Raw genomic sequence first — 25,845 nt, 5'->3', positions numbered from 1 at the left:
AATGGTTCTTTTGGGTTAAAATCATCTAAACAACTCGTTATCTTAAGTTTTTAGTTAATCTTTCCATGTATTTTAGTATTTTTTTTTAAAAAAAACCTTAAAAATTGAAAATGAGTGGATTTTACCAGTGGTGAGTTCGACAGTAAAAAATTGTGAACTTGACACTATATAAAAAAAAAATGTCTAGTTCTACAATAAATAAAAAGTGGTGAACTAGATAGTAAATACAAAAACAGTGAATTCATCAATTAGAAGGGACCATTAAGAAATAAATTTTTTTACTAAATATCCTATCATGCTCATGCAAAACTTAAGGACTATTTAGAGATAAATCCCTTTGTTAGGGTCATTTAAGTAATTTTTTCCATATAGAATGCAACTGTCATGTTAGATAAGTAGTATAGAACCTTTTTATCTTTATTTAAAATAAAAAAAAAATTAAAAGTAAGGATACATTAGTATGTTAAGGCCTTTTAATTCCTTGTGATATAGCTAGTCCTAAGATTCGACAAGACTTTTGTTAGTTAAAATATTATTTAATTGGATTTTCGTTGTAAGACTCACCCCCTTGTTGCGTTATAATTGTAAGAAGGGTGGCGTTCGGAGGCCCTAAAGAAAGCCAAACATTGTGCCAAACATTTTTTCAATGCATAAGTAAGAAGTTTCGTAACAAGCTGATTTTTTGTGAGGATTGTCTCTATGATGAGGAGATCATCCTAACAAAAAATCAGCCTATTCCTAAACTTTTAACCATAGAGATCATCCTCACAAGAAATCAACCCATTCCAAAACTTGTAACCCCTATTTTTCAAAATGTTTGGCCCTTTTTAGGGCCTTCGAAAGCTTCCCTTGTAAGAATATATTACAATAAGTAAAGGGTATTTTAAATTTTTTAAAGTTAACTAATAAGAATTTTTATCAACACTATTCATCATCATTCTATCATTATAATGGGTGGGCAATTTAGTTTAAAATTTTCAAGCAAATAGTCTACTTTTATAATATTTGTATCTTGTGCTACTGTTGTAAAAACTCTTCAAAATTATAGGTTCTTGCATATTTTGTTACTTGTAATTTTTTTTTTTTTTTAATAAATAAAATTAGTTTTTTTTTATAGTTTATATTACTATAGATAGATTTTTTTACAACGAGGGTTCCAGACCTATAGGCTCAATTAGTAAGGGCGAAGCAACAAGACTCTTGGAGTATTGTATCTTACTAGGGTATAGCTAGGATTTACTACTGGGTGGGTGGGGCAAACTAGAGTTAATGGTAAACTCAAACTTGAGCCTTATAGTTTCCCGAGTTGTTTGGGTTATCCTAGAGAAAGGGTTTACAGGTGGCTTCTTTTTTTAAGTGGAAAGGAATGTGTGGACTTGGAATTTCGGCTTTAGAAGAAACTTCAATGATTAGGAACTAACTTTAATTATTTCTATGCTTCAGGGTAGGACTGACAATGATTCGAAATATACTCGATGTCTGAATCTATCAAATTTGTCCTCACCAAAAAAACATGAAAAATCAAATTTTTGGATTGGATTCGAATCTACCCCAATCTGATTTAATAATTTTTTTTATTATTCTTGATTTCATATAAATACATATAGATAAAACATTTTAGTTTTTTTTCCCCCTATATATTTGTAATAAGAAAGTAGATTTTTTAAAATTTTGAACATTAATAATTTGAAAATAAAGCATATGTTTGGATAAAATTGAACCAATTTTGGATTAAAGATGAAATGAAACGAATTAGATTCAATTCACATATTCATTGATTTGTTCGGATCAGTTACATCTTTAAAAAATTGGAATCAGATCAGAGTAGCACTGATTTGTTGCTAGCCTACTTAAGGGACTGGAAGGTGTTGAGCTGAGAAACGGGGTGCAGGACAAAAACGTTTGGTAAAGTGCAAGGGATGAGACCTTCTAAGTGAGATTGTTTTATGGTTTGTTAGTAAATCACCTATTACTGAAATTCCCATCACCTGCAATTTGGGGCCTTAGAGTCTTGTCAAGTGTGGCATCTTTTATTTGGTGTGCCTCGTTAGGGAGAATTTTAACTATCGACGAATATAAGAAACAATGGGGGGGGGGGGGGGGTATGGGGCCCAGTATTTGTCTTTCGTGTGTTGCGGAGTGATGAGTACGCGAACCGTGTCCTGCTTCATTGTCCATTGGCAAGTCGGGTGTGGAGCTACTTCTTGAGCCTATTTGGGGTAAATGGATGCCTTCCATGGTCAATCAAAGAAGTCTTTGAGGTTTGGGCTTCTTGAGGGCAATCGATTAAAAATTCAAAGAGACTCTTGTGGAGTTTTATCCCCTTCACCATTTGTTGGGGACTTGGAAGAAACATAATAAACGGATTTTGAAGGTGTTTTCGAGGCAGGGGACAACATCATTCTAATGGTGTTGCATTTTCTATTTTTATGGTGCTAGGTTTTTAAGGAGTTTAAAGGGGTTGAAGATTTCTTGGTTAGGTGACAACAAATTTGTTGTATTGATCCCCCTTGACTCCCTTTTTTTTTCCTTGTTTGCCTTGTACTATTTCTTTATCGATTTTCTCGACCACCTAATGAAATGATTATTTACCTATATATATATAAAATAAAAAAAATCATTCAAGATGATTGTGACATCTCTGTCATTATTTATAACAAAAATATAATTGTTATATTAAAATAATATTTCGAATCAGATCATATTATATTAGATGTACCAACATTCAAATCCATATCCTAAAGTAAAAGATATCTAAAGAATACTAATAGTCTGACTTACTTCGAACTTTCCTTCACACATCACCGGACAAATCATAAATATTTGTCTTTCTCGCGTATCCCGAAACAAAGGATTCGCAGTTATGTGAAGGGGATGTCCAAAGTGAGTCAAATCATCATGACTCATATCCAACTTCTAATCATGTATTCGAAATTTTCAGATAATATCTGATTTTTATGAATTTGAATTACGACCATCCATTAACATCACTAACACACCACCCCCTCCCAATACCCAACTCTAAATCCACAAGGAGGTTGTTTGGTTGCAAATATGAAGTTGTCCATTGCATAATTATGCATCTCGGTTGGTCTAGTAATCCAACAACTCCAAACCCATTACCAAACACCCTCAAGACCCAAAGCCCTCGTTTGTCTAAAACCCTAAACCCCCCTTTTCTTCCAAACAGGAAAAAAAAAGTTCCAAACTTTATTTGTGAGCAAACTTGAACAACCATGTCTTCTCTCTCTCGCCTTCTCTACCGCAGCTTCTGCACTTCTCTCTCTACCACAAACCCAAAGTCTTCCCCTCTCAACACCATTGTCGACAGCCTCTTCAAAGAGAGAAATCTAACTAAACTTGTGGAGAACTTCAAGAAATCCTCTGAATCCTATCGATTTCGTTGCAAACATCGCATCTACCAAGTCACAGTTCGTCGTCTCGCCTCCGCCAAGCACTTCTCATCGATCGAAGAAATCCTCGAAGGCCATAAAAAGTATAGTGAGATCTCTGTTGAAGGTTTTGCTGTTCGAATCATCACTCTTTATGGAAAAGCGGGTATGTTTGATAATGCTTCAAAGACGTTCGACGAATTGCCTGACTTAAAATGCGATCGTACGGTAAAATCTTTCAATGCCCTTCTCACTGCTTGTGTTGAATCGAAGAATTTTGATAAAATTGAGAAGCTATTTCGAGAAATCCCATCGAATTTGTCGATAACCCCAGACTTGTATTCATATAATATCATTATTAAAGCTTTCTGTGAAATGGGTTCTTTGGATTCTGCCGTTTCGATGTTGGATGAGATGGAGAAGAATGGATTGAAACCCAATTTGATTACTTATAATACGATTCTAAATGCGATTTATGACAGTGGGCGGTTTTCGGATGGTGAGAAGATTTGGGCTAGAATGGAAAAGAGTGACATTACCCCTGATATTCGAACTTATAATGCGAAGTTGCGTGGATTGGTTCATGGAGGGAAGACATTAAAGGCAGTTAAGTTAGTTGAAGAGATCAGGACTCGAGAATTGAAACCCGATAGTTTTAGTTTTAATGCTTTGATTAAAGGGTACTGCAATGATGGAAATTTGGAGGAAGCAAAGAAGATTTATAGTGAATTATCGAAAAATGATTGCATCCCCATTCGACCGACTTATGAGACACTTGTTCCTTGTCTTTGTGAGAAGGGGGAGTTTGATTTGGCTCTTAAGATGTGCAAAGAGAGTTTGAGTCATCGATGCTTTATTGATGCAGGGTTGTTGCAGGTAGTGGTCGATGGGTTGGTGAAGGAGTCGAAAGTTGAGGAAGCCAAAGAGCTTGTAGGACTTGCAAGGTCGAAAAGTTACGGTCGTTCGAGCTTAAAAATGCCTTCTGATGCAGAGTGAAATTGCTATTTTGTTCATGTTAGCTCTTGTAAGTCAAATCCATTTTGATAAGTAAAATGTCCTTTATGGGCAATGATAGAAATGGGTTTTCGCTTTTTATTTTTCTGTTCAACAAAAGACTTCAATTCCTGTTTTTATTTAGCTCCTTGATCTGATACAATCATAAGTCCGTTTGTTACTATTCATTTTCATATTGTGTGCTATCATTTGTTTTATACTGTTTTTAATTATTTTTACTAGCTTATCCAATTGAGTTTGCAAGTTATGATTTTCATTTATATTGCAAGAAATATTGAAGAATGTGGATATGTTATAAGTGGAAATTGAAAGTTTAGAACAGATTTTGAGGTTTTTTTTTTTTGCCAGTTTAAGCAACATATTGGCATCTCAGGAAGCAAGAATAGAGTCCATTGAGACAACATCCCCTAGCTTCATAACAATTCCTTAGATCTTGGACTTTTAGATAAGGCGTATAGAAATTTTGTAATTCTTGGGGCTTAATCCCATGGGCAATTCCAAGATTATTGTGCTTGTTTGTAATCAAATTGGAAGTTTAACAAATTAAAAGAGCTTCGGTTGTTGTATTAGTGCTTGATTTTCATTATTTTCACTTATGTTACATGTCTAGGGATTGTACATGGTACAATTGGATAGTTAGATCACATTCCAGTTGTTCCAAGACACCGTTGAACCACTGAATAGAAGTCTTGGGGATTCTTGTAAGGTTGTTCCCCTTTATTCCACCAAGTTGGGACTGAATAGGACAGTGTATATAAATTTCCATGGGCACTTGAATATGATGTAGAGTTATTTCGTTGCTTCTCATATATATATAAAAGATGGCAAAGAGATGTAATCAAATTTCTCGAGAAAATACATTGTATTTCGGTTCTCCCCCAATTGTTTTACTGAGTTCAGCAGTTCATCGAGTCCAATTTAAAATTTCTGAGAAGAACAACAATTGGGTTCGCAAATTAGTTGGTACATGGTTCGTTGTATTTCATGAACCCAAAATGAACTGTATTGTTCACTTGTTCGCTTTGTACCAATTCAATCAATATAGAAACAAATTAACTTAGGATGGGATAGGTAAACTTTTCATTCCGGGGGATCTCAAAGTCTTGCACAGCAATATTCATGATAAACATTGAAGCATCAAAAGATGTGAACTTCTAAGTCCATCTAAAAATAAAATAGTAATACATTACAACTTAATTCCGTCAGTTATATAAATATAACCCAAACTTGCATTCTTTCAAAGAAATAACATAACAGTCGAATCAGGATTAATGAAATTCCTCATTGTTGTGGAAGTCTCCTATGGTCTCTGGCAAAAGCTCCTTCACTTGCTTGACTGCAGCCATTTCAACATCGGTTACCCGTAAATCACACCCCCTCCAAAATTATATAGCCATAATATTTTATGTGTCTAGTGGACTTCTTTTATACAATTGGATTTTTTTTTTTAATTTGATAAGCGAAAGGCTCTAGACAAAATCGAATTGAGGAACGAAATTTGTTTTTCCATCCTGGAATCTTTGGTTGTTGTTGTTGGATTAATGCAAATCACTTTCATGGGCCTGAAAGGTTTTTTCGATCACTCACACTTGAGTTTTGGAATGTTGATCCGAGTTTCTCATCATACCTCCATACAAAACACGACCAGGGTTACACCTTTCGAGGTGGTAACATTCATTTCCGTGGCTTCGAAACCTCTTCTCCTTCAATTTTGTGAACCCCCCTCTCTTGCTCTCACAGATGATCTTTTTCCGTCACTTTTTCTCATCGACAGAAATCTCCTTAACATGAACCTATGGTAGATAACGTAATTCAAATTAAAATATATTCAAGAAAGAACTAATTAAGCGATATTGGTTATAAATCTTTACCTCCATCTGGCATCTCTATCTCATGCATTGTATCCTTCTCATTCTCCGACTATACACTTTCTTCCAATGCGGTAGTTTCCATCTCAACACGCTGGTCTGTAATACCCGTCACATGTTGTTGATGCCCTTCAATGTATGTGATGGCGTAGCTTTATTCATCTAAACATAATAAATAAATCAAAATTAATTATAGAGAATTAATATTTTATGTTTCAAGTAAATTGAACTAAAATTGTTAGGATACTGTACTACTCCCTAATGATCACAACTTATTTGGTCCAGAGGTATCTCATGATTAAAGGTGTCTTAGCACTGCTCTCTGAAAATTTTGCTTAATTAATGACCTCCACTGTATTATTTTAAAGAATAATGATTTTCTGACGCCCCCCCTCCCCTTCCCTCATAGAAGCGTAGATCATTTACCTTGGGATGCACAGAACCATGAAATCTTTTTCTTGTGTATCCCGAGGCAAATGATCTACTGTTCTGTGATGGGGGTGTATGTTAGAGGGGGTCATCAGATTCACGACTCTATTTTAAATTTGGGTCATCTCCTTGACTAACACCAAACATAATGAGCTTTTTGTGTGTGGGTGTGCCTGTGCGCGGGAATGCTTGCTTGCTTTGTCGAAAGCATGCTAGTAGTTAATAATTTGTGGGTGAAAAACATGGATTTGTTGAAATTTCCAAAATAAAGAATGGAAAACTTTTCTACTCTCATTTTAGTTTTTGTTTTTATTTTTAAACTTGTCAGGATGGGTAGGTCAAGTGTTCGAAACCCCACAAAGCTATGAATTCCTTGGGACTACCATCTAGGGTCTGGTTGACCCTTGACTCAACCAATTGCACGTAGGACTTTTCGAGGGGGCGGTGTGTGTAACCGTGAGATTTGTCTCATCTAAAGGGTGGAGATACCCACGATAAGTGGGGAAAAAAAAGAATAAAAAAGGCCCAGACGGTCTTGGATGATTGGTTTCTTGGTTTCTATGGATCAACAATTAATCATGTGACTAAAGCAAGCTATGATCTAAGGAAACAATCAAAGCATACCAGTAAAATTAAAGACAATTAAAAACATCATATTCAAGAGAATATAGGAGCAACTCAAACATGAATTAAAGTAAGGTGCAAGGCAATTAAGATGGTTTTGATGTGTTCAATGAAAATACACTACAATCTCATTTAAAAGGGAAATACAAGTTGAAAGTTCTAAAAGAGCAAGTAGACGGTCAAAAATGTTGAATTGAAACAGTATAAGTAAATGTACGTGAACATTCTTTCAATTAGGGGTGGCAATGGGTTGGGTAGTGTTCATGTTGTGTTCAAGTAAGGGTATTATGCAATTTACCATACTCAAACCCAACCCATTTAATAATCGAGTAAAAAACTTAAACCCAAACCCAAACCCAACCTATCATAGGTATACCTGACCCAACCCATATATAACCTATTTAATAAAATTTTAACATTTATTGAGAAAAATAAGTTTCATTTTCATGAAAAAAAAAAACAAAAAAACATTACTAAAAATAATGTCACACAATCGTAAACTTAGTTCAATGGTGAAAAATAACTTTCTTATGATTTTTTTTTTCAAAGTTCATAAAATTTTGTTTTTTACAACCTGTGACATCATATCATATTATTTTCAATGCTATGAGGTGATGTGGTCAGAAAACATTTCTTACTTAGTAAAGAAAGTGTTTTTAATATTATTATTAATATTCTTATTGTTATTATTGGCTAAACAAAATATATTTCATTATCACATGAGACATACTAGTCTTACTAAATAAGACATTCATTTTACCCATGTTAGGAATTAAACACCACATACCTCTAGATTTCAATGAAAAAAAAAAAAAGGCAAAAATTATAAATATAAATAAATAACTTAGCAAGAAAAGTGTTTTTTCTTTCCCAAACTAAACCTTAATCATTTATCACTTTAATCATATCTTAAAACACCCTTTATATTTTATAGAATTTGAAAAAGAAATTGTATTATGAAAAAGTTATAGAAAATTTTAGAAAAAAATGAGTAATTTAAAAAATTCTTAAATAATTATTGATATATTTAAAATTACACATTAATGACCGAATAACTAAACATGTCAAAATGGGTTAAGTGGGTTGATGCCCAAAATCTAAATCCGACCCATTTAATAATCATGCTAGATGGGTTGACACTATAATAACCCAAACCTAATTAGGCTTGACCCAAATCCATAAACTTTATGTCGTTTTCAAGTCTTATTTGCAGGTCATGTTGAGATTACCACCCATACTTTCAATGATAGGAGTGTGGTTCTAAATAAAATAAAATTAAATTGAGGGATATAATTTGGCTAATTTATTTCAAATCTTTGGGATAAGAGTTCTATTATGAACTTGTTTATTCATTCATTTAACTATGTGGTTATCACTTATCATTCAATCTAGAACCTATGTTGGTGCATTCTTTGGATAATCAATATTCTACGAATCACCATATGCACATATTTACTTTTTCACAAACTTTCATTTCTTAAGCACCTAAGGGTTGGTGAGATGGTCAAAACAACACCTCTGGAAGTAGAGGTCTTAAATTCGAATCCTCCTTTAGAGACCACTCTCAAGGATTTGTCCCAGACATTACTTGATACATATGGGAGGAGGGGATTATACATGCCCTGAGGATTAGTTACGTGCTCTAAGAGACTTGAATACGTTGATTAAAACAAAAAAACTTGTTTATATTTTGTGTAAATATAATTTTACTTTATATATATTTTTTAATGATTATTCTAACATTTTACATTTAGATGTATGGATTTTCTTAACATTGACACTTATAAGTATTTTTTTTAAAACATATTTTCATTAGAGTGGTTGTGGATGTATAATTTTATTTGTTTCGATAAAAATAACCTTAATAATAAAAATATTAAACATAAATATGGGGGCATATTTGGTAGACCAAAATTTTGGTCTCAAATCTCAACAAACACCTATTTTAAAATTCAAGTTCTCTGATTATAAGTTAAAACCCTTAAACCCCAGTCTCCATTTCCATCGTTTCTTCACAACGTAGGAAAACAAAAATGCATTTTTTCTCTCGCTATCTCCGACGCAGCTTCTCCACTTCTCTCTCTGCAACAAATCCATCCTCTCAACTTCTCAAAACCCTCATTAATGGCCTTTTCAAAGAGAAAAACCTTAACAAACTCATCTCGGACTTCAAAAAAAACTCCGAAAACTTTCGATTTCGCAAAGAGCACCACATCTACGAAGTCACAGTACGTCGTCTCGCCTCTGCAAACAAATTCTCATCTATCGAAGAAATCCTCGAAGACCAGAAGAAGTACAACGACATCACCAGAGAAGGGTTTGCTATCAGACTTATCACCCTTTATGGAAAATCGGGTATGTTTGATCACGCATTCAAGACGTTCAACGAATTGCCCGAACTAAAATGCGATCGAACAGTAAAATCTTTTAATGCCCTTCTCACTGCATGTATAGATTCGAAGAATTTAGACAAAGTTGAGACCCTTTTCCGAGAACTTCCGTTGAATTTGTCGATTACCCCAAATGAAATGTCGTATAATATAATTATTCGAGCTTTATGTGAAATGGGTTCTTTGGAATCTGCGATTTTGATGTTGGATGAGATGGAGAACAATGGGGTGAAACCCAATTTAGTTACATTTAATATACTTTTAAATGGGTATTATAATGGTGGGAAGTTTTGTGATGGTGAGAGGATTTGGGCTCGAATGGAAAAGAGCGACATTGTTCCTGATATTAGAACTTATAATGCAAAGTTGCGTGGATTGGTTCATGAGGGAAAGACATTAGAGGCAGTTAAGTTAGTTGAAGAGATACGGACTCGAGAATTGAAACTCGATGTTTTTAGTTTTAGTGCTTTGATTAAAGGGTACTGTAATGATGGGAAATTAGAGGAAGCAAAGAAGATTTATAGTGAATTGTTGAAAAGCGATTTCGTTCTGATTCGATCAATTTTTCAGGCACTTGTTCCTTGTGTTTGTGAGAAGGGGGATTTTGATTTGGCTCTTAAGCTTTGCAATGAGAGTATGAAACGTCGATGCTTTATTGATGCGTGGATATTGCAGATTGTGGTTAATGGTTTGGTTAAGGAATCAAAAGTTGAGAAAGCGAAGAAGCTTGTGGAGCTTGCAAGGTCGAAACGTTATGGTCCCTCGATGTTGAAAATGCCTACCGATGAAGAGTGAAATTTGGTCGGTAACATGCTTGATTTTGTAAGTCAAATCTAATTTGGTCAGTAAAATGTGTTTTTATAGTTGATGGTTTTACTATAAAATCATAAAATCTAATACCAAATAGATTTTATCATGTGGGTTTTTATATTGTGTTGTTTCATTTGATTTATACTATTATTAATCGATTTTACTTGCATTTCCAATTGAGTTTACAAGTGGTTTATCTATTTTGGTCAGTTTTAAGTGACATTTGGGCAAATATAGGAAGTGAGAATAGGATCCATCAGCCGAGTCAGATAAACTAGATTACAAGCTTTGAAAGCTAATTACCATGCTTAATTATTGAAAATTTTAAATACAAATGATGGTTTTGGGTTTCTTACCAAAAGAACCCATCATCTTCAACTTCCCTTAAAACACTATCTTCTTATCAATATTTTTATAAAAAAAAAATCGTGAAAGAAGGGTGAAAATGTTTAACATATTATTGATAAATCACTGATTAATTCATCCATTTCACCGTTTTAATTGGGTAGTCTCTCATTCAGAGAATTTTATTTATTTTTCAAAAAATTTGGAGAATTTTGCGACCAAATAAAATAGAGGAAAAGAAAAAGGAACCCCAGAGTCCTTATGAGCAAGCTTGCTAATGTCATATGATGAGAAGCTTAATGATCATCTTTTTGGTTTGGTTTGCACCACGTGAAAATTAGAAAATTCGACAGAAAAAATTGATGGACAAAGGCCCACGAATTTTAGAAACTGAATTTTGACGGTCTAGGACCATCGAAATACTTGATGTTCCCAGATTTGACGGCTTAAACCTATTGAATTTCTCTCATCCTTCATTAATTTGACAGTTTCGGCCCATCAGGAAAAAAAAAAAATTTGACAATGAAAAATTCGATGCCAATTTGTCCCCTGGTCCATCGAATTTAATGAAATTTGATGATCCAGAACTGTCTAATTTGGGCTTTTTTCACATTGTGTTGGTTTGGTTTCTTTACAGAGAAGAATATAGGTTTATTCAAAAGGGATTAACCAATAACCACATCCAAAGCTTAAATCTGGGTCAGTTTTTTTGATTGATGGATTGAGTCTAACATTTACATTTTCAAAATATGTGATATTTTGTTTTGACATGATTAGAGTCTATAAATTCATACTGGAATCGTGATGCATTAAGCTCTACGGATGTTTGAAAAAAATTCCTTCAAACCCATCAGCCAATGATTTAACATGTATAAATGGGATTGGCCCAGTCCGACCTGAAAATAACTTGAATGCAGGTGAGTTGGGCTAGATAAGGATCAGGATTGAACATAGATTATTTTTATTCAGCCGACGGATTGTGTTTGGGTACAATATGTCAAAAATAGCAAAATATGGTGACCCAAATCCACGGTTTATGTTGAAATTAGAGTGTCCAAAAAATGATGGACGGCTTAGAGCCATCATTTAATTAGAGAAAAATGATAAATTAGTGTTGTGAAAAAAAGGGTCATCTTGCTTGATTTTTTGTAATTAAAAATAATAATAATAATAATAATAATAATATACTTAATGACAATTTAGAATCACCGTTTTTTAATTTTTTTCAGCGAGAAAAAAAAATGGTTATCACCAATACTACCACAACACCACCACCACCACCACCCATCCACACCCACCAAACAATTGTATAGAAAAAGCAAAACTCTATTAGAATATGAAACAATATATTGTATGTAATCTGTACGGCTCAAAATTACTTAACGATTGTATTTATTAACATATGAAACAATTGTATTCAATAATTTATTTGTTATTTATCTATTCTTCTAGGCCTCTAGCAACTCAAAATTGTTAAAAGATTAAATTAGTATTTATAAAAATCCTTTTGCCTTCAATTGAAAATTTGAAGACTCTAAATAGAGCTCTAATTTATTTTTCTTTTTTTGCTTTTGTAGGCTGCATGATCCAACCACCTTAGCAAGTGTTTAGTAGTTAAATATAGTCATTTTTATGTGGAGGGGCATATAGAAATTTGAAGGTGTGACCTGGGGAGCAAATCCAGTCGCACTTGCATCTTAGCTAACCCCTGATGGTTAGAGCTCTGATAAAAACCACATTGTGATGATGCTTTGAACACCAATTGAAATAAACACATTCCATGATTGAATTGGAATGCTACTCTCCAATCTTGAGCTAATTAAAATCCATATTTTCCATGCAAACTTGCGATAAAATAAGAGGTGTAAATGAAGGTAGCGAGTGAGTAAACCCTATTACCCTATTTCAATGTTAATGGCGATGATAGCAGCCCATTTCTCTGATGGAGCATCCTCCAATCGAATTAAAAGAGGGAAAGTCTACATTTGTGAAAGATGAATGTAAAACTACGAAAAGCAATTAAAAAACATAGATTAGAGTGAGAGAGGGATAGTGATTAAACTAAATTTGGTCAATAGAGAAAATTGTTGGTTGAAAGACCATCAGAACTAATAATAGATTAAGCGACGGTTTTGGTCCATCGTTATTCTCTTTCTTTTTAATTGTGATTTTAATGACGGATTGATTTGATATGTTGAAAATTTTAACAAAAACGATGGATCAAATCTGTCGATAATATTGTCAATTAAACGACGGTTCTGGTCTACCATTGTTTCCTTCTTTTTAAATGTGATTTTGACGATAGGTTTGATTTGTTTAAATTTTTAACAAAATCAGTGAATCAAATCTGTTGATAAAATTGGTCAAAATTTACCCAAATATGTTTAGTTTATAAAATTATAGTTAAAAATGAAGTAAACATAATAAACTATGGACTATTTCCATCATTTACACACATTTAGCAACATTGGAAACGTATAAAGTTGAGGGAACTGAAAGACACCTCTAATATAATTGAAAATTTCCTCATACATATTAATTCCAAAATCTATGTAAAGTATATTATATCTTTGTGATCTGTTTTGAAGAAAAGATTGACTCGGGATGAGATGCGGATTAGGTTGCTCTCTGTTTTGATTTTATTTTTTTTGGGGGGGTGTGTGTGTGTGGAACAAACGAATTGCAGCTAGAAATTTTGGTCCCTATATCTTGTACATCAACACGTTACTCTTGTGTGCACCACATGTATATTAATTTCCTCCATATTAAGACGTCGTTGTTGTCAAATGTTTAAATCGGGATGAGACATGGACTAGGTCGTTTTCTTTAAAACGCTATCTTTTAAGAAGCTGCCAAATTTCATTTGGAACTTTTGACATGCATTCGTCAAGACTTATTGTCGGTGAATAGGTGAAAAATATCTGTACTACACCATGATTCAAGATCCAATACAGTGTCCTGTGGCACGTTTTAGTTGGTGTTTAAAACACTTCGGCCTCCTAATTAAACCATTCATGCAGTCCAATGTGTTTATTTTCTAATTTAATTGAGCCACGTAGACACCGTTTCTATCAATAGGAACGGGACACCGTATGGGATCTCAACTCTTAGACTATTACGTCCACCATCTTGTGGTCCAAAATTGCTGGTAGTCCATGAGACTTGTACAAATCACTCAATGACATCACTACCACGTACCAAAGGAGTCACTTCAATGTGCAGCTTCGTTTGTTTTTTTCATTTTATACGAGTGAGCGAGGACAATTATATGTGTATTCATAGATTTTGAGTGCTGATCGATCTATCTTTCTGCCGTGTGGAGCCAAAACATAGTCCTTCAAAATGGCGAGAATCAGATTTATGTATCTTTCCTATAGTGTTGGCCAAACTTTTAAAAACTGGATCGGTCGGACCATGGTTCAATTTGTTTCCATTGACTGATATTTATTCGTATATTTCTCCAAAATTATCATCATTTCTTACGAAAAAGAAAAATCTTACAAAAATAGATAGTTTCACTGGTCATACTGAATTTTTCTACAACTTTGGCTGGACCAAAGATTTTGGTTCGATTTCAAATTTGGTATTCTATCTCATTTCAACTACCACAAATATTGACTTGCCCAAGTAATTTTGTTTGACTAGGTATTTCTTTATGACAGCTTAAAATTGTTTATTTATATATGTTTATATTAAAAAGTAGAATTTTATTATAAAATATGATGGATTAGAAGTTGTTCGATGGCAAGATTGTAATTTATTCATGAATAAATATTTAAATTATTAAAAATTAATTATTTTTGTCAAAATATTACAACAACCAAGTGACGTAGAGTTTTATTAATACAATTCATACATATAGTAATATGGTTCCTTTCCCATGGTGGGTGTACTCTTAACTCACTTAAATTAATAACAATTGGTATGTACTCTTAACTCACTTAAATTAATAACAATTGTTCACTCACCGTGGCATTGAAGAAGGAGAATATATATGAAACAATGTAGCTTCCACTTTCGTCTTATCATCCTTCACTCTTTTATATATATATATATATATATATGCATTCTGCGTGCTGGGTACGTAAGGGATTATTATGATTTTGACTCCCGTTTAAATCAATAATAATTGTTGTTCGCTCATCATGGCATTGAAGAAGTTGAATATGAAACATTGTAATATATATATATATATATATGGAAATGTTCAACACTCTACGCTTTACCTTACACTTTACCCAACATATTTTGTCATGGGTTAGAAGTTTGGAATGGGCTGATTTTTTGTGAGGATGATCTCTACGGTTAGAAGATCATTTTCACTAAAAATGAGTCCATTCCGAAATTTCTAATCCCATGTTTATAAGTTGAAAATTCTTGGACCGTCTATTTTTTGTAAACTATTTTTTATGGGATTAGAAGTTTTTGAATGAACTGATGAGGATGATCTCACTATAGTGATCATCCTCACCAAAAATCAGTATATTCCAAAACTACTAACCTATGTAAGACAAAATACATAGGGTAAAGGTGGTGAATGGGACCCATATAAATATATATATATATATATAAGCATTTTGCGTGGTGGGTACGTAAGGGATTATTATGATTTTGACTCCCATTTAAATCAATAATAATTGTTGTTCGCTCATGATGGCATCGAAGAAGTTGAATATGAAACACTGTAGTTTTTCTCTCATCTTGTCATCCTTTCCTCTTAAATACGTACAGTAATATTTCATTTCCCATGTGATAGGTATCTCAAGGACTATTGTGACTCTGACTCCAACATAAATCAAGACAAGAGTGTTTGGAAGCTGGAGTTAGTTGGAGTTGGAGTGAAAAACATGTATGATTATAAGTGCACCGCCATGTTTGGATAGTGCAAAATTAAGTCACTCTTGAGTCATTCCTGCACGACTCCTTTTAGATATATATATTTTTTTTTCACGAAACCTTTTCGATAAAAAATGAGGTCCACTAATTTTTTTCGTACTTTCCAACTAAAACGACGTCCTTTGCTTTTTCTTTCCGCTTTTTCTTTCCAACCTTCTTTTCGTCAAGGAGGTGGGTCATAAATCATATTCACTTTGACGGGAGTGGACTGCGTCCTCACAAATATTTAAAACATGAAGTTTGCATGTTTTCTATTTCTTTATTGACCTTTGACATTATTGAGGAGAATTTTAGAAGGCAAATAACTAAGGAGAAAAATTCTTTTCCAATTTCCTAAGAAAATTATAGTCGTTTACTTAAAATCTTAGGAAATTTCGTCCCACCACACAACCGGCTCACATCATTAGATCCTGAAAATTTGGAATGTAGTTATTGCCATCATAGTAAAAAAATGGCAGAATCCCAGTGAACAGGGACCCAATGGGCAAAATTGTACATTTTTATAACTAGGTTGCTAATCCTAAATTGTTCGGCGTATTCATAGTAATTTTCTACAGAAAAATGTTTTCATTCTTTTGTGATTTTTTTAGCATGGTGAAACTAGTGTAGCTCCATGATTTTTTCACTTGATATAGGATTTTTTACGTAAATATTTGTATATTGGTTGATTTTTTTGAACTTTTTTTTTGGATGATGAGGGTGTACAAACCCTAGAGTTGACTAACAGGGGTGAGGCAACTGATCTCTTAGAGTATTATATGTCTTCTAAATCTCTTAAGTACACGTAATACCCCATAAATCACACATATCTAACAAGTCGGGATAAATCTTTATAAGAGGCCAATGAGGAGGTTTGAACTTAAGATCTCTCTCTTTTTGGAGTGAGGTCCTGAACATTAAAAAAGGGTAAGAATAACTTATTTGGTTCACCTATCAATTCTCGCAAAAAATAAGTTGTTAATGTAATTAACTTTAGCATCAAAGATTTCTTTACTATACTTTGGCTGGGAGTTGAAGAACAAACCTACAACTTGTTTGATAGTGTTTGAGATCTAGAACTGTTGAATTGACATAAAAGCTCCCCTAAGTATTATTTATCATGTTTCATAGTTGAGGGGGGGTATTGAGGACATCACTTACGCTAATAGATTCTCCTCGATTTAAATTGTTGGTTTCAATGATTTATATTCAAACATCATCAAGATTGCTGATATATAGTTATCCATCTTTGTAAAAATTTGATCTCGATGATTGGATAAAAAGTTGATATCAATGATTTGAATTATTCATCTTAACAATTTGAATAATTGATCTCAATGATTGAAGAGGGGGTGGGGGGATGAGGAAGCCTTGAGAAAGAAAATGTTACTCACGCGACTATCAAGTTACCTCTCAAACTTGGGGAATATTTAGAAAGAAATATCTCCGTCGGGTTCATTAAGTAAACTTTCCCTATATTTGAGCCATCATTTGGTGGACCCGACACTCACACAATAACATAGCTTGTCCTCAGTGATGGATATCCTTGTGTCACAGAAATTATTGAGGTCGATATTTTATCATCTTTGGGGCATGCGTGGGATCTGGCAGTATTGTCCTTTAACACAACAAAAATAACAAGGCTGCAACAACCACCTAGCAATCGTTGAAAGGATAATGTCCAGACCAGAACATTATTGTTGAAGTCTGCAATCCCTTAAAGACAATATTTTAAAAATTGAATCCAAAATTTATCAATTTGGTAAGATCAAAGTTTGAGTGTTCAACTGGTTGGATTAGTTCATCAAACAATAATTTTGTGGTAAGAATTCAATATTCAACTATACAAAAAAAGATTTTACATGTAAACTTGGACGCGAATGCATATATAATTACTAGGGAAAATTACCATTTCCTAAGTTGAATATGACGAAAATTCCAGATGACTGTTCATTTTAATTCCCAAAACATGAACAACGAGATTGCAGATTTTTCAAGTGACAATCTCGCAGATTTAAAGTGACAATCTTGCCTGTTATTTTTTTCCAAAGTGACAATTTCACTGCTTTATATAGTGATAATCTCGCTAAAAGTAGTGAACCCATGAGAGTTATTTGAAACACACGAGATTTTCACTTCATGAGCTTGCCATCTCGTTGTTCACATTTTGGGAATTAAAATGAATAGTGAGTTGGAATCAGAATTTCATCAAAAGCTACCCACATTTTGGAAACTTTCTCTAATTACTATGCAAAAGAAGATTTTCCTTTTATAAGATTGAAGGTGAATGAATTTTGATAATTTTATGTTAGTCTCTCATATGAGATCGAAGTCAAGGAGGATGTCCAGTATGAAAACCAAAACCCTTGAAGAGAGTACTCAATTTGGATTGAGAGAAATGGAGAGAAGAGAAGACAAAGAAATCAGTTTTCTCTCCATTTCTCTTATTTGGAAAGTAAAGAGAGAAGAGAAAGTTGATGGAGAGAAAGTAGGATAGCAAAATGCCAATATTTGTTCTCCCCCTAATCGGAGAGAACGTTACTCTATCTTCTCTTCTTCTCTCCATTTTTCTCAATTCAAACAAAATGTAGACTGGTAGACACTTCTTGGTTCTCATTCTGTCATTAAAATTTAAAATTATCCTAAAATTGCAACCCCTTAAGGTTGTAATTAGTTCTTTTTTTTTTTTTTGACAAGTAAGTTGTAATTAGTTCTTGAGGAATGAGAACGGAGTGGTTTTAGTATTTTATCCTTCCTAAAAATTTAGGGATTTGTGTCCATACCGATCAAGGTTCATGAAATTAAGATGAAGACAATAAATACAACAGAAAATATATAAATAAATAAATAAAAGTAGAAAAAAGAATGTGAAGTTCCGAATCCGTACACTAGTCATTTCAATTACGAAATAATAAAATTCAATTTTTAGTAATTCAAAACAGTTTTTTTTTTCAGTCGACTTTGGGGTGACATTGGATTTACTGTAATTTTTACATTTCTGACGTGGAGGGGTGCTTATACGGGAAAAACTAGGGGTGCAACTCGGTTCGGGTTGGTTCGATTTCGAGTAAAATTAGAACCGAACCGACCAAGGTCGGTTCTATTATATTAAAACCAGAACCGAACCGATATGATGTAAAACCGAACCGAACCGAACCGACCTTCATTCGGTTTGGTTCGGTTCGGTTCCATGGGTTGCCAAAAAATCATCAATAATTAAGAAAAAAAAAACAATTTAAAATAAATCTTCTACTGCCATTCTACCGGCCATCTTACAGTCGATGCAAACAAGAGAGACAGAGAGATGAGCCGTCGGCTGCCGGAGTTAGGCAGGCACAACCACAGCCACAGTCGCAGCTGCACGCCCGTACAGTCGCGAACAATTGCAAGAGAGAGAGAGAGGGGAGAGAGGGATGATCGTTTGAGGCTCGCAGCCGGAGTTCAGGCAGCCCACAACCACAGCCACAGTCGCAGCTGCACGCCCGTACAGTCGCGAACAATTGCAAGAGAGAGAGAGAGAGGGAGAGAGGGATGATCGTCGATCGTCGGCCGCCTGATTTGAGGCTGCAATCGCAGGTGAGCTGCAGTGCAGCACGCCGCACAGCCCCACACAACTGCGCGTGCGAGAGAGGGAGAGAGATGAGAGAGAGAGAGAGAGAGAGAGAGAGAGAGAGAGAGAGAGAGAGGAAGAGAGAGAGAGAGAGGGAATGAGGGACGGAGGACCGCCGAACTCCGACCGTCAGATTTTAGCCCACAACCGCAGGTTGACTGCAAGGGATGAGAGAGACAGTGAGAGTAGAGGGAGAGAGAGGGAAAGAATGAGTGGTGTTTAGGGTTTTTAAAAAAAAAAAAAAAAAAAAAAAATTTCTTATATGGATTCGATTTTCGGTTTGGTTCGGTTATATATAAAATCTGAACCGAGAGAACCGAACCGAATCCATCGGTTCTCCATTTTTTCAACCCGAAACCGAACCATTATCAATTTAAATCGAACCAAACCAATCCAAATCTCACGGTTTGGGTCGGTTCTCGGTTTGAGCCGAATTAACTTGCACCCCTAGGGAAAACAACACCTACAGTTATGAGTGCACCTCCACGTCATAAATGTAAAAATTCACAACAAATCCAATGGCACTCCGGTATTAGTATTTATTTATTTATTTATTTATATTTATTTTTTAAGTAAAAACTTTTAATCTAAAATCTTTAATTTAAAATATTTGAAATTAAAATGAATATTACGAAAATTTTCACAATTTGTGACGTCACTTTCCATGTGAAGAGGACACTGACATTTGGAGATTTCATGTGACATTTTTATCACATCTACTACGTGGCCACTTGTACCTAATGGTGTGCATGGGTCAATTCAGGTTCAACTCTTCCTATAGAATCAGAACCATAAGTTTTTTTGTTTTTTTTTTTTGTAGACTATAAAATTAATGGAAGTAGAGCTGGTACCGGTAAAATACTTCTCTTTAAGCGATTCTAATTCTTAATTTTTTATCAATTCCAATAAATTTTGGTTCTTAATAAGTTGATTTCAAGAGACCCAATTCTAACTAATTCCAATAAAAATGGGACTTAAACCATCTCACAGGTTTTTTGTTTCGATTCTGGTTAAATGGGTACCCATTGAAACTCCTACCTCAGATCTGTTGTGGTTTGTAAAGCCTGATAGTACTAGTCAACAAGGAGGTATTGTAAATCAAGTCAGGTCTTTACGTTGGTCGAACTTGCTAGGAGGTTGGGGGGCGAAGTCCAAGAAAGAAATTTTTTGAAGGGTATTTTCATAATTTTAATAATTATGTACAATCTAATTAGGTTTTCTATGGTGTATATATTTCTCGTTTTTAGGTAAAAAGGTGTAATCTGTAATTGCAAGTTTTTCTTTTATAGTGGAATCGGTGTGATCCATTGACATACCTCAATGTAGAGGGAACTTCGTAAAATCTTGTGTTTGATTTTTTTTTTTTTTTCGATTTATTCTCTTGTTTCAATTGCGCATGTTTTCTTAACAAGATCATAATGACAAAATCTTCAATTTTTTGAAAAGTCATGATTAAATCAAAATTTTAATAGTTGTCGATTGAATCATGTTTTTTTTTTATAAAAAAAAAAAAAATCACGAATAATAGTGATTTAATTTGAAGCTTGCTCTTGCCGAATTATCCCGAACGTGGCTGTGTCACTATCCACAAACGTAGAAAACTCAGAGTCACAAACAAAAGTCTTCCTTTTTGTTTGTTATGATGGTCTTCCAACCTTTAAAACGTGTATGCAATGTGATAAACGAGAGATCCACAAATATTTAATGGCGTTGAGGCTAAGATTCTATATATAGTCTCTTTGTTTCAAAGGTACAACTACAAACTACCAAGTCTCTCTCTCTCTCCATTAACTGCTTAACTCAAGCAGCAAACACTCTTACTTTATGGCCTTCTCCAACAGAATTCTCATGTCGTACCTATCTCCAATTGCTCCAAACAAAACCCGACAACTACCAATTTCAGCTAAGAAAACCCAAGAATTACCAATTTCTGCAAACAAACCCCAAAATCTACTCACAACAAACGTCATGACATTTCCATTCCTCTCTGTTGCCCACAAACAGAACTTCACCCATGAGCCCAGCTTGGTTTCTAGACCCTCTCAAGACTACATGGTAGCTTCCTTTATTTAATTACATGTGCTTGTGATTCTTAAGTTCTTTGTGTATTAATTCTATTATTTTGTGTTTAACATTTAATTTTTTTTTGTGTTGATAATGTAGGATGAGTATTGTGAAAAAATTAAGGAAATTAAATGGGTACTCCGTAATACGGAAGACCCATTAGTGTCCTTGGTCATGATCGATTCCCTCCAACACCTAGCCATTGATTACCACTTCAAGGAGGAGATAGAAACAATCTTACGTAGGGAGTATACAAGATTTATGGCTAGTGGTGGTGCTATTGGTGCTGGTGACGACGATTTGTATAATATTTCGCTTCGCTTTCGATTATTGAGACAAAATGGGTACAGGGTGCCTTCAGGTGGGTTATGTTTCTATACCATGACTGCTTTGCTCACCATGTGAAAACTTGAAAATTTTATAGGAAAATTCAACGGGTCAAGGGCCATGAATTTTAGAAATCAAAATTTGATTGTTTGGGCCATCGTAATTTGTGATGTTCCCTAGATTCGACGGTCTAGAGTCATCGAATTTCTCCCACCTCTATTAATTTGACAGTTTCAACCCATTAGAAGAAAAAATTCAACAATGAAAATTTTGACATCATGGTCCATCAAATTTTACGAAATTCGATGGCCTTGGGCTGTCGAATATGAGTTTTTTTCATGTTGTGGCTACAACCGTATTTAGGAGAGATTTACTAACTGGTTCTATATGACAGGTGTGTTTGACAACTTCAAGGACAAAGATGGAGAATTTAAACTGTCGTTAAGTACTGACTTAAGAGGAATGATGGGTTTATATGAAGCTTCACATCTGGGGATAGGAGGAGAAGATATACTTGATGAAGCGAATGCCTTTGCAAGTGAACACCTTAATGCTTCGGTGACACATTTGGATGCACATCAGGCTAGAGTCATTAAGGATACGTTGGAGCATCCTTTTCACAAGAGCTTAGCAAGTTTCAATGCCAAACACTACATAAAAAATTTCGGAAGTACATATGGAATAAATGGTGTCGATCTCGCACAAATGGATTTCGACATTGCTCAATCCCTACATCAGAAAGAGCTCTTAGAAATTTCAATGTAAGTAAGAAAATATATTTTATTTTGATCCATTTTGTAAATATTTATAAAGTATTACAAGCATTTCTTTACATGCTCGGACCTTTCTTTTAGGTGGTGGAAAGACCTCGGTCTAGCACATGAGTTAAAGTTTGCGAGAGACCAACCAGTTAAATGGTACACGTGGTCCATGGCGATACTCAGCGATCCTAGTTTTTCGGAAGAAAGAATTGGGCTCACAAAGTCTATCTCCTTTATCTATTTAATGGATGACATTTTCGATGTTTATGGGACATTTGACGAACTTGTTCTCTTCACAGAAGCAATTAATAAGTAAGAAATACCAAGTTAATTATATCTAACGGCCTAGTAATTAACTGAGAGATACTCACCTATACATTGTTTAAAATAAATTAGTAACGTTTCAATGAATGGCATACAGGTGGGAACTCACCGAGATATGGCATCTACCGGATTACATGAGGGTATTTTTGAAGGCCATCTTTGCAATAACTGATGAGATTAGTTATAAGGTCCTAAGAAAACATGGATGGAATCCTTCTGATTCACTACGAAAAGCGGTAATTATATATTACTTTATGTGAATTATTATGGAAATTTGAGTTTATAGATACTATTTCAAGTGCTCAAAATCTAACAAACATTTGTTAATCTAATTGGTTCAGTGGATGAAATTGTGCGACGCGTTTCTCGTGGAAGCGAAATGGTTTGCCTCGGGACACTTGCCAAACGCTGAGGAGTACTTGAAAAATGGAATTATCAGCTCAGGAGTGCATGTTTTGTTTGTCCACATTTTCTTTCTTTTGGGTGAAGGTATAACCAAAGAGAGTGTAGATATTGTGGACAATTTTCCGGATATAATATCTTGCCCCGCAACCATTCTACGCCTTTGGGATGACTTGGGAAGTGCCAAGGTAAGAAAAAAAAAAAATATATATATATATATATATATGGGAAATGTTCAACACCCTAAGCTTTACCCTACACTTTAACAAACGTGTTTTGTCCTACATGGGTTAAAAGTTTTGGAATGGGCTGATTTTGGTGTGGATGATCTCTATGATAAGAAGATCATCATCACCAAAAATCAGCCCATTCCAAAAATTTTAACCCCATGTTTACAAGTTGAAAAATTGAGGACCGTCCATTTTTTGTAAACCATTTTTGATGGGGTTAGAAGTTTTGGAATGAGCTGATTTTTTGTGAGGATGATCTCCTCACCAAAAATCAGCCCATTCCAAAACTTCTAACCCATGTAGGACAAAACACGTTTGTTAAAGTGTAGGGTAAAGCTTAGGGTGGGGAACGGGACCCTATATATATATATATGTGTGTGTGTGTGTGTGTGTGTGTATGTGTGTGTGTGTGTGTGTGTGTGGTTAATGTTATCTTTTTTACCATGAAGTACACAACGGTGGATCTCACTCCAGTTACAGTTACAAACGCCCACTCAAACTATCCCACTTTATTGAATTTCCTTTTCACGCCTCTAACTTTAATTTCTTTCCTCTTTTACACCTTCTAACTTTAAGTTTATCCATATTCAAATCTGGATTTTTTTTATAAGGATTTTGATCCAAATCGTAACTTTGATTCAATTCGGCTCAAGTCAGATAATTCTTGAATATTTGGACTGTTTTCCTCCTATTTTACTTCTTTGCAAGTTTATAATAATATTTATTTTACCATTAAACTCTTCGTTTCTATAAGAATCCATGTGGTAGAAAAGTAGTAAAAAATGTTATTTTATAAATCTTAAGAACATAGTTTTCACATCAATATATATTTGGATCCGGGCAAATCTAAGGATGGATCCATATTCGATCTGGATTTGAGTCGGGTCAATGGATATGAAACCATATTTGGCCCATATTTTTGATCGAATAAACTCCAAGGATCCAAATCTGCTAAATTTGGTTTTCAAATTATTGGGATTACTGATCAGGACCCATTTTATGCTTTATATATAATAATTGCATCATGGGCCAGGTGCCTTAGTGGCATTTGGTCACTTGGAAAGTAACTTTACATCCCCTGATGTCAACATTGCTAGCCATGATTCGTTGACAGGCCACCATACGAACATTAATGTTTTCTTGACAGGCCATTATTTTGCCCAGATGTTCACTTCCTCTAATGTCCATCACTTGATTAAAACTATCTTTCGAAAAATATCCGGGCATATTGTTTGAGGGATTACGACTGTTTTGACTAATTTACAGGACGAGAACCAAGAAGGCTTTGATGGGTCATACATAGATTGCTACATGAAGGAACATGGAAGCTCAACAATTGAAAGTGCTCGAGAACAAGTTGTGTATTTGATTTCAAATGCATGGAAAGGATTAAACAAGGAATGCCTATCACCGAATCCTTTCTCGCAATCTTTCATAAAAGCTTCACTCAATGTTGCGAGGATGGTCAGTCTGATGTACAATTACGACGACAATCAACAACTTCCCACCCTTGAGGAGCATATTAAATCATTGCTTTCTGAATGTATTTCATAGTAAGGGAAAGACTTAAGAGAGTAAAGATGTAACAAGCAGTGGAGTTGGGAATTATGAAATGTGTTTTTTCTGCCCAGTCACTCATAATATTGTATAATGGTTCAAGCCTATATAGTCCAACGACCCCATCAGCAACTATATATGTAGGGTTCAGCGGATGTTTTTCCTTTTCTACAGAATAGTCACCAAGAATTGAACATCTTCCGTGAGCTTGAAGACCCAATTCATGAGGCTCGTTGAAGGTGATCCAATATTGCACTCTATTATTCCCAAAGGTTTAGAAGCATGTGAATGTGTACCAGCGCTCCAAGTCTTCTCCGTAAATAGAGGTTTTCAGCCAAGATTAAATAACTATTATCTGATATGTGTTTTTTCTGCCCAGTCACCCACTGTATTTATCTTCAAGTACCCAGTGTTAGAGAGCCGCGTGCAGTTGTATTCTTGATTAAAAAGAATTGCATGGAACTTTTATCCTTTTTTCTGTTAGTAAGATATAATTAGGATAAGGATTATGTTAGACAATTAGAGTAGTTAATTATGTTGTATTGTATTCAGGCCGGCTCCGTACAAGTTGAGGATGAAGGCGAAATTTTAAAATTAGGTCTTTTTTATATTTAATATATTATATAAACAATAATTAATTATTTAAAATTTATTTTTATTACTTTTTTATATACAAAATTACTAATTAAGTTTTTACCTTCAAATTTTGTTAATATATCTTTTTCAAGGTTTAAAAGTTTTTTTTTTCCTTTTTTTTTTTTTTTTTTTAAGTTTCAAGATAGGGTTCGTTTAAAAAATAAATAAATTGGAAGTTAACTATTCT

General features: G+C 34.3%; 2 protein-coding genes across 2 annotated transcripts; both read left to right on the top strand.

Moving 5' to 3' along the window:
* Positions 1 to 9,231: 9,231 nt before the first annotated feature.
* On the top strand, positions 9,232 to 10,690 carry LOC147387340 (uncharacterized). Its single transcript, XM_086420072.1, has one exon. It carries the CDS (start codon positions 9,361 to 9,363, stop codon positions 10,510 to 10,512), a length of 1,152 nt encoding a protein of 383 aa, XP_086276198.1. The 5' UTR covers positions 9,232 to 9,360; the 3' UTR covers positions 10,513 to 10,690.
* A 10,408-nt stretch (positions 10,691 to 21,098) lies between these two features.
* On the top strand, positions 21,099 to 25,619 carry LOC147387339 ((3S,6E)-nerolidol synthase 1-like). Its single transcript, XM_086421218.1, has 7 exons — positions 21,099 to 21,412; positions 21,521 to 21,782; positions 22,143 to 22,509; positions 22,603 to 22,821; positions 22,931 to 23,069; positions 23,175 to 23,423; positions 24,732 to 25,619. Exons 1-7 carry the CDS (start codon positions 21,182 to 21,184, stop codon positions 25,017 to 25,019), a joined length of 1,755 nt encoding a protein of 584 aa, XP_086277344.1. The 5' UTR covers positions 21,099 to 21,181; the 3' UTR covers positions 25,020 to 25,619.
* Positions 25,620 to 25,845: the final 226 nt, after the last annotated feature.

This window comes from Akebia trifoliata, chromosome 13 (assembly GCF_017979445.1).
Source record: "Akebia trifoliata isolate Shusen 1 chromosome 13, ASM1797944v1, whole genome shotgun sequence".
Classification (NCBI taxonomy): Eukaryota; Viridiplantae; Streptophyta; class Magnoliopsida; order Ranunculales; family Lardizabalaceae; genus Akebia; species Akebia trifoliata.
This window is presented reverse-complemented; position numbering and strand designations above follow the sequence as displayed.

Coding starts and splice junctions, on each gene's coding strand:
- LOC147387340 (XM_086420072.1), top strand. CDS start 9,361: ATGCATTTTTTCTCTCGCTATCTCCGACGCAGCTTCTCCACTTCTCTC.
- LOC147387339 (XM_086421218.1), top strand. CDS start 21,182: ATGGCCTTCTCCAACAGAATTCTCATGTCGTACCTATCTCCAATTGCT. Junction 22,510..22,602: donor GAGCTCTTAGAAATTTCAAT/GTAAGTAAGAAA, acceptor CCTTTCTTTTAG/GTGGTGGAAAGACCTCGGTC. Junction 23,424..24,731: donor ATGACTTGGGAAGTGCCAAG/GTAAGAAAAAAA, acceptor ACTAATTTACAG/GACGAGAACCAAGAAGGCTT.